This window comes from Triticum aestivum, chromosome 5B, assembly GCF_018294505.1.
Source record: "Triticum aestivum cultivar Chinese Spring chromosome 5B, IWGSC CS RefSeq v2.1, whole genome shotgun sequence".
In the NCBI taxonomy this organism is placed as follows: Eukaryota; Viridiplantae; Streptophyta; class Magnoliopsida; order Poales; family Poaceae; genus Triticum; species Triticum aestivum.
The window spans coordinates 571401336-571410980 of record NC_057807.1 but is presented as its reverse complement, the minus strand read 5'-3'; the positions used below and the strand labels follow the sequence as shown (position 1 = coordinate 571410980).

At 47.4% G+C, this 9645-nt stretch overlaps 2 protein-coding genes across 2 annotated transcripts in view; one reads left to right on the top strand and one right to left on the bottom strand.

Moving 5' to 3' along the window:
• Positions 1-3168: 3168 nt before the first annotated feature.
• On the top strand, positions 3169-3955 carry LOC123113293 (histone H2B.1-like). The gene has a single exon (XM_044534490.1). The coding sequence runs from the start codon at positions 3244-3246 to the stop codon at positions 3700-3702; it is 459 nt and encodes a 152-aa protein (XP_044390425.1). The 5' UTR covers positions 3169-3243; the 3' UTR covers positions 3703-3955.
• Positions 3956-8000: 4045 nt separating this feature from the next.
• Positions 8001-9645, bottom strand: part of LOC123113291 (serine/threonine-protein kinase STY13) — a 4647-nt gene continuing 3002 nt past the window's right edge. The window contains exons 2-3 of the mRNA XM_044534489.1: positions 9081-9193; positions 8001-8979 (exon numbers count right to left, since the gene is read on the bottom strand). Coding sequence (XP_044390424.1) covers positions 8257-8979; positions 9081-9193 — 836 coding nt within the window. The 3' untranslated portion in view covers positions 8001-8256. The remainder of the gene's footprint in view (positions 8980-9080; positions 9194-9645) is intronic.

Below are 9645 nucleotides of genomic sequence, written 5' to 3'. Positions count from 1 at the left end.
GTTGATGTTATATGCACGAGTAGAACACAAGTTAGTTGTGGGCGATACAAGTCATATTGCTTACCAGCATGTCATACTTTGGTTCGACGGTATTGTTGGATGAAGCGGCCCGGACCGACATTACGCGTACGCTTACGCGAGACTGGTTCTACCGACGTGCTTTGTACACAGGTGGCTGGCGGGTGTCAGTTTCTCCAACTTTAGTTGAACCGAGTGTGGCTACGCCCGGTCCTTGCGAAGGTTAAAACAACACTAACTTGACGAACTATCGTTGTGGTTTTGATGCGTAGGTAAGAACGGTTCTTGCTCAGCCCGTAGCAGCCACGTAAAATTTGCAACAACAAAGTAGAGGACGCCTAACTTGTTTTTGTAGGGCATGTTGTGATGTGATATGGTCAAGACGTGATGCTATATTTTATTGTACGAGATGATCATGTTTTGTAACCGAAGTTATCGGCAACTGGCAGGAGCCATATGGTTGTCGCTTTATTGTATGAAATACAAATGCCCTGTAATTGTTTTACTTTATCACTAAGCGGTAGCGATAGTCGTAGAAGAAATGGATGGCATAACGACAACGATGCTACGATGGAGATCAAGGTGTCGCGCCGGTGACGATGGTGATCACGACGGTGCTTCGAAGATGGAGATCACAAGCACAAGATGATGATGGCCATATCATATCACTTATATTGATTGCATGTGATGTTTAGCCTTTATGCATCTTATCTTGCTTTGATTGACGGTAGCATTTTAAGATGATCTCTCACTAAGTATTCAAGAAGTGTTCTCCCTGAGTATGCACCGTTGTGAAAGTTCTTCGTGCTGAGACACCACGTGATGATCGGGTGTGATAGGCTCTACGTTCAAATATAACAGGTGCTGAGACACCACGTGATGATCGGGCATGACAAATGAATCCAAAGCGAGAATTCAAAGTGTGGGAGTATGTTCTATTGTACAATTCTCGTTTTAGATTTTTTGCAGGAAAACTCCTCTCCAAGTGGGAAGGTCCGTATGTCATTGAATAAGTTTATCGTTCTGGAGCTATTAAGATCAACAATGCCGAAGGCACTAATCCGAAGGTGGTCAATGGACAAAGAATTAAGCACTATATTTGAGGTACACCTATTAATGTTGAAACTAACATTGTTCAAACCATGACACCAGAGGGATACATAAAATAGACCTTCGAGAACACTCCAAAACCCCGAAAAGGAAGAGATACATGATATGGTAAGTAAACCAACTCTCCCCATTGGGAGGCCTGGTTTGCCTCGAGCACGAGGAGCAACGACGTGCAACACCACCACGCCAACCCTAGTCGCCAAGCCGGAGGAGCAGGCAGAGGAGGCTGCCTACTAGGCGGCGCCCGCGGCGGCCTTGGAGACCGCCATTGAGGAGGAACGGCTCAAGGCGGAGGCGAAGGAGGCGGACTACCAGGCGAGGCTAGCGGAGGCCATCGCCCTCTCTATAGCGGGCGATCGCGTGGTGCCGCCGCCGCTCACCCCCACGACACCTACGCCCCAGCCGACCGACCGGTACGTCTGGACCGGCCAGCCGCGGGAGTGGGTCAGCCCTCCTCCCCCCGCCTGGCTCGGCGCGACGCTGGCGCAGGAGGAGGCAACGCAGGCTGGCGAAGGAGCGCGCCGACGGCAAGCGACGATGCAGAGGGAGCACGAGAAGGAGGAGGAGCGCACACGCCTCGCCGCATTGCCACCGCCACGACAGACGCCGGAGGAGGCATCCCTGGCAGCCTATCAAGCCGCGTTCGGCTAGGCTGAGCCGCTTCCTGTCTTCATCGACCTCACTGGCGGCGATAAAGACGACAAGGGCAAGAGGGGCGACTAGGGCAGCGTGCCGGGTTTTTAATGTTTAATTAATGTTTAAGACGTCTTTGACCGGTGTTGACTGGCCACTTCATGTTTAATTATATTTTTCTAAATTTATTTCGGCCACCAGGGCAAAACGGGTACGCTTCCCGTTGGGCGCACCTGCCAACCTAAAACGAAAAGAAGATGCGCACGTTTGTCGACCGATTCAAACGGACGAAAAACGGATAAATCGTGTTTTGTTTGGATCGTCGCGTTGGAGTTCCTCTAACAATTTATTGATGCCAAAGAATGATTTATGGAAGTGTTCAAGAAGACGTAAGCCCGACCGCCCGGCCGCTGCAGTACTAGTCAGCCGCCACCTCCAAAAACCTAAGGTTCTCTGCCTCCCGCCGGCGCCGGCGCCGGTCCGTCCGTCTCCGGTGGCCTTAGGGCCATGGAGACGAAGTGGATCTCAGCCTTTGCCGGTGGGAGGGCTCCGTTTTTAGATCTTTTTTCAAGCTTTGTTAAGGTTTGTATCCTGCTCAGGAAGGCGAGACGGCGGCGCCTCCCTGAAGATGGAATAAAGGTCTCCCTGCCTAGCCCCGTTCCGGTGATGCGTTTAGCATCATCGGTGGGCGTGTGGAGGTGTGTCTCCGGCGGATCTGTCTTTGGTGGATTTGCTCGGATCTGTTCGTCGTTTGTGTTCGTTTGTGTGTCCTCAGGTTGGATCCTTTTGATCTACACTCTTCATCTGCGGCGGTTACTGTTCTGGTGTGTTGGTTCTATGGAGCCTTAGCACGACGACTTCCCGACTGTCTACTACAACAACGTTTGCCCGGCTCCGGCGAGGGAGGGGCGATGACAGCGGCGCGCCTTCGGCTCGCTTCAGTGCTTGTAGTCGTCGCTAGGTGGTCTACGGATCTGGATGTAATTTTTTATTATTTTCAGTATTCGTTGTACTACCATGATTGAAGATGAATAGATTGGAAGTTTTTTCCGCAAAAAAAAGAAAAGAATGATTGACAACATTTCTTTGTGAAACGCTGAAAGGCAGTCGTGGAAGACAAAAAAAAAGAAAAAGACACTGCGGACCGCGGCACATGAGTCGCGCTCAGAACACTTGCCCGTCCATTTTATCGTGAGAATGTTTCTTTTCCGATCGTCCCGCCAACAATTCATTTTCCTTTTCCGATCCCGCCCATAAATCCCGCCATGCCCACCGATCCGCGCCCCGCCCGTCCATCCAAAGCGGCGCGAACCGCCTCACACCGCTCCACGTCAACGATCCGCGGCACCAGCCCCTCCGCCAATCAGCGCCCACCGCCTCCCACCTATAAATCCACCGCCCCCTCCTCCCCCTCTCCCCACCGCAGCCCAAATTCCCCAATCTCCTCCCGCACTCAACCCAATCCCCACCTACCCGCACCCCATGGCGCCGAAGGCGGAGAAGAAGCCGGCGGCGAAGAAGCCCGTGGAGGAGGAGCCCGCGGCGGAGAAGGCCGAGAAGGCGCCCGCCGGGAAGAAGCCCAAGGCCGAGAAGCGTCTTCCCGCGGCGGGCAAGACCTCCGCCAAGGACGGCGACAAGAAGGCCAAGAAGAAGAGCAAGAAGAGCGTGGAGACGTACAAGATCTACATCTTCAAGGTGCTCAAGCAGGTGCACCCCGACATCGGCATCTCCTCCAAGGCCATGTCCATCATGAACTCCTTCATCAACGACATCTTCGAGAAGCTCGCCGGCGAGGCCGCCAAACTCGCGCGCTACAACAAGAAGCCCACCATCACCTCCCGCGAGATCCAGACCTCCGTCCGCCTCGTCCTCCCCGGGGAGCTCGCCAAGCACGCCGTCTCCGAGGGCACCAAAGCCGTCACCAAGTTCACCTCCTCCTAGGTTCGCCCGCCCCCCCTCATGGTGACCGCTGTTGATCCCCTGCTGGATCTGCCTGCCTATCTAGATATATATAGTAGTATTAGTAGTGCTTGATGGAAATCGTTGGACGGATGATGGTTCGTGTGTAGTCGTCGGTGGTTGTAAGATGATGTTCCCGTGGTGCTACTTTTGCGTAGTCGATCTGAATATTAATGGAACAAAAATCTGCTACTCTGAGTTTCTGATGAATTGTTTCAAGAGTAGTTATATTTGACATCCTGTTTGTGCTATTCTTGATTAGTTTGAGATGGTTATATGATTTTGATCCGACCTGTTGTGCACCGTGGGTGTTAGTTTACATCGTTCTGTTGTTCCTGGTCATAGATTGAATCAAGTTAGACCCAATTGGGGTGTGAATCAAGTTAGACCCAATTGGGGTGTGAATCAAGTTAGACCCAATTGGGGTGTTACAATTGGTTGATCTGAATGTTAATGAAATCATATCAGCTACTCGGAATTTGTGATGTATCATATTAAGAGTAGTTATGTACTTATCTCTGACATCCTTATCAAAACTACTAGTCATATCTTGCCATTGGCAGTACCCATATTAATGGGCTATTTGCCCCGTGAGCTTACTGCTGGTAACCTGCAGGAATACTGGTATACAGTGGAAAGCATCTCAGCTCAGTGCTTATCTCTTGATTTGGAGTGCCTTCTTTTGCATGCGTACAAACAAAGCAGCCTGTCTTTTGTTGATTGTTTGTTACAGAAAGTTCCATTTGCTTGCAGAATTAATACCTACTGCTTGCTAGAAATTGGTTGCATGTGGGATGTGTGTAGCATCAGATTGTAAGTAGTAGTATGAAGTAGCATCCGTAGCAGGATGTAACATTGTAACTTGACTATAGTGCTGGAAGTAATCATCCTACGGCCTTGTTCGGTTAAACCCCTCCCAAGGGAACTGAAGGGGGTTTGGGGTATTTTTTCCCTCTAAACCGAACAAGCCTACATGATGAATTTGGGTTAGTGGTTGCTGCTCTAGTTTCTGGTGCATACGCAGGCCACAACTGTTTCTAAACAGGCTTCACTTCGCATGGCCTTTTTTCTTGTAGGCCTTGAGAAATTGGTGAGCAGTGATAAGAAACGTTGTGATCGTGCGTGCCTATTCCTGATTTCCCTGTTGTTTATTTGATGGACTGTGCTAACCACCAGTGTTAGCGACAGATCCGCACGATCGCTTCTCCCGCTTCCCGCTTCGTTCCCCTTCCTTCTCCCGTTTTTTTTTTCTGGCGTGGTAAAAAAATGTACAAAGTGGGACTCGAACCCACTACCTACGGTTCACCATAACTGTTCACAACCAACTGAACTAACTTAAATTCTGGCTATAATTTAGGTTGGGTAATATTTATACCGGACTGTGCTAAACAGATCCGAAATCCCGTCGCTTCTCCCGCTTCATTTTATTTCCTAGAAAAAACATGGAGGTGGGAGTTGAACTCACTACCTCTTGATTCAAGACCGCTTGTCATATCCATCTGGTCTAGTTTCAAGTTGTGATTACATAGAATGCCAATAAATATTTGTACTTCTACATACGCGACCAGAAAAACAAGCTGTTTTTCTTTCTTTCTTTTTTATTTACCAAATTTCCTTTCCTTTTATACATGGCAATCCATGCATCACAGACCTGATAACTTGCGCGCAGCTGTAACCTTTTGACCCTAGGTAAAATGTTGTAATAATACACCTCGATAACTTATCTGTAAAAGAGCATGGTAATTATACGCCACGAACCTGATAACTCACTCACAAATCTCTGTGGTAACTGTGAAGAAAAAGTGTTGTTGTAACATACCCCGATAACTTATCTGAAAAAAGAGCATGATAATTTATTACGCCATGAATCTGATAACTCACGCACAACACACTGGTAAATTTTCTGACGACATGAATTTTTGTTGTTGTAACAAATCCCAATAATTTCTTTATAAAGAGCATGGTAATATATAAGCCACAAACCTGTTAACTCACTCACAAACACTGCTTAACTTTTTGCTCAAAGAAAAAAAATTGTTGTAACATACCCCGGTAACTTTTTTGTAAAGAGCATGATAATGTATACGCACGAACATGATAACTCACGCACAAACACCATGATAACTCATGCACAACAAATATTTTCGCCCAAGTAAAAAGTTACTATGGTGTTTTGTACATAAGTTATCAGAGGTGTGGGCACACAAAAGTTACCGGAGTTACATTTTAAACAACCTTTTTTCCTCGTATTAAAGTTATTAGGGTATTTGTACCTAAGTTATCAGGTTTGTTGTCGTATATTATCATGCTATTTATACAGAAGTTATTGCGGATGTGTCTTCAACATTTTCTTTCCCGGATAAAAATTACCGTGGTGTTTGGACCTAAGTTATCAGGTAAGCAGTGCGTATATTACCATATTATTTTACACATAAGTAATTGAAGATATGATTTTAAGAAAGAAAAATCCCAGGTCAAAGTTATCACATTGTCTGTGCCCCTAAGTTATCTGGTCTATGGTGCGCATATATCCATGCTATTTATATTGAAGTCATCAAGTTGTGTATTTAACCACTATTTTCTGCCGGGTCAAAAATACCGTGAGTATCACGTACCACTGAAGATGCCGGAGTATATTTAAGCAACTTTTTTCTGGGTCAAAGTTAACATAATATTTGTTCATCAAGTTATGAGATCCATACCTCGCCAAAAACAAGTCATTTTCATGGGCCGGACCACTAGCATGCTATAAGGATGTTTGTACAAAAGTTATCATGATTTTTATATATAAGTGATCAAGTTTGTTATGCATGAGTTACCATGCTATTTACACATAAATTATCGTCAAACAACACTCCCCCACTGGACCAAAATTATCATGTAATACGGTATTTATATTATCATGCTATTTTCACACGAGTTATCGGGATGTGTTTCAAAAATGGTTTTTCACCTGATCGAGGTTTCTACAATATTTGTACGTAAGTTATCAAGGTTGCGGTGAATAAATTATCATGTTAAGACCATGAACTCAGCTCATATCTATGTACAAAGAGTACAAGAGTCTAGTCTTATATGTTAAATCGTGAGCTCAACTCACATCTCTAATTTATTTTTGATAAAAACGTATGTTTTGTATATTTTTTGGTAAAAAGTTTGTAAGAAAAACCGAAAACGACAGCAGAATAACACTCGATCAGATCTGTGAGTAGAAAAGTCTACCTCAACATAAAGGTATGAAAAGTACGTAACAAGAATCAAATCACAACATAGAGTTTGCTTAGGTGGTTGCTGCTAGGTTCCTAATACCGCTGGAAAAGGCTCGAGCGGAGACGAGCGAGACATGCGGGAATTGTGGATTGACAGCGGGCGGGAGCGGGAGCGATCGTAAAGAAAGATCGAAGGAAAAAAAAAACAGGCGGAAGCGATCGTACATGCTTATCGCTAACTGACAGTCGGCAGAAAAATAGCATTCTCCTTATTTGATTCATTCTTTTCTCCTTCTTTTCAACATTGTTATGTAGCTTGAATGCCATGGATTTGTGATCTTGAAATTGTGGGGTTCCTCCTCCCGTGCAATCTACCCCACACGTTCTATGTATCTTCTGCGAGCTCACTGCTGTCGCTTCCCCTACTACCCGATGTGATCAGCACTGCAGGGGGAGGCAATTGTACCGTATGCCTGATCTTGTGTATGGCAACTCTTCCGACTTTGGTTTCTGAAAAGAAAATGTTCCACTGCTGTCCGTGTCCGTGTGCCTGATCCAGTGGCCAGAGTCGAAAATGCACATCAGTTTCGCTGTAAACTAACTCTTCCGCCTTTGATTTCGAGTCTCAGTCTAGTATCACCAAACAAACTCGCATTGGTGTCGTGTTGTAATAGCGCATGAGAATGTGGATGAACAAGTGAAGAACAGCACCAAAACACCGAAGTGAGAGCAGAAATAAAGCACATTGTCATGCTGGGAACCAACTCATGGCAAATGTGAGATGCCCTCGGTCGCCACTCACCATTGCAGATTTGTGAAGTGGCTAGGTTTTTATGTTACTCCCTCCATTCCATAATATAAGGCTCCGCTTGGATTAGGCGTAAATTTATACAACCGGATTAAATCTACAGGTGTATAATACCGGCCGTGGTGTCATTTCCTCCCAGAATCGAAACGACGGCCAGAGGTCTGTATTTCCGGCCTGTATTGTTTACAAATGTATTTTGGGTGCAAACCGACAATCCAAGCGGGGCCTAAGATGTTTCAGAGGATGGGAAGCGGTACGACAAGTTTTTGAACCAAACCAAAAAACATCAAACCGGTGTAGACAAGACGACCACAGTGTTTATGCAAAGCAAAATAAACCATCATCTCACCCACGACCACAAGCGAGTAGCGGCAGTAGGCAACCTACACAATTCTTCTTCCACCAGAGACGCCGCGACGACCAACCAAAGCGTTCACCGATCCGCACGACCGCACCAACGAAAGGGAAACAAAAAACAGCAGAAGCACGAGCCGCATCACACAACGACGACGACGACTACTACTTGGAGAAGCCGAAGCAGCTGCAGCCCTGCGAGGTGTGGTCGGGGACGGCGGGCGTCATGCTCTTGCCCTTGGTGGTGTCGATCCTCTCCAGCATCGCCACCACCTCGGCCATCTCCGGCCGGTGGTCCGGGTTGCCGTCCCAGCACCGGGTCATGATCTCCGACAGCGGCTTGGGGCAGCACCGCGGGATGTCGGGCCGGATGCCCAGCTTCACCACGTGGTACGAGATGTCGGCGATGCTGTAGTTCGGGTACGCCAAGGCGCAGCAGTACGTCTCCCACAGCAGGACGCCGAAGCTGTACACGTCGCACTTGTGGTCGTACGGCCGCCCCTCCAGCACCTCGGGGGCCATGTACCCCAGCGTGCCCGTCTGCCCCGTCATGTTGTCGTCGTCCTGCGCCTCCACACGGGCCACCCCAAAGTCCGCGATCTTCACCGACTTCTTCCTGTCCAGCAGCATGTTCTCCGCCTTTACGTCCCGGTGCACGATCTTCTGCGAGTGCAGGTAGCTCAGCCCTCTCGCCATGTCCAGCGCCAGCTGGACCACCTTCTTGTAAGGCAGCTTCTTGTCCCGGTGCTGGAACAGCAGCGTCTTCAGGGTGCCGCCATGCTGGTACTCCACCACCACCACACAGCGCTGGCCTGGCCCGTGGCTGCTGCCGCCCTTCTTCGACGCCGGGATCTTCAGCTGGGACGTCCCCATCGACGCCCCCACGAACTACACACAAATAGACATGACACAGTTCATTGTTAATTTCACCGAGCACTCGCTTCAAATTGATCAGGTACTAGCAGCTAATGTGTGTACAAATCAGGTACCTTTGTGACATTGGGGTGATCGAGCTTCTGCCACACAGCCACCTCCTTCTCAAAGGCCTCCCGGTGCTTCGACGAGCTCTCCTGACCTTCCTGCCCCCAGTCCAGTACCTTCACTGCATCATACACAAAATGCATTCCAGGTAAACGAAAACTGCTCCTGTCGCTACTATGATCATGAATAACAAAACATGTAGTTTTACGAGTCTAATGTCCATAAACATTTTCATCTTGATAGATACTGGAAATATTTAAGCTAGCTAGTTGGCGTGGGGAGCCATGGCTGAATCAAGTTTAGAATTCTATTAGTCTTCTAAGTGTTAGGATTGAGAAACAGGGAAAGACATGCCACAGGTCAAACATGAAATCGCTTTAGGAGTATTTCGGTTAGTTCCCTAGCCACAGGAACAGCTTGATTTGTATTTTTCTTTCATTTATGGTGTAACAAAAAATCATATGATTTGAGAAGTGACATTTCAATGCTACGTTTTTCTTACTTCCATAGTCTTTTATGTGAATCAACAAGGAGCTAAATCAGTTTTTTTTCTCTTAACGGGGCTAGCCTCCC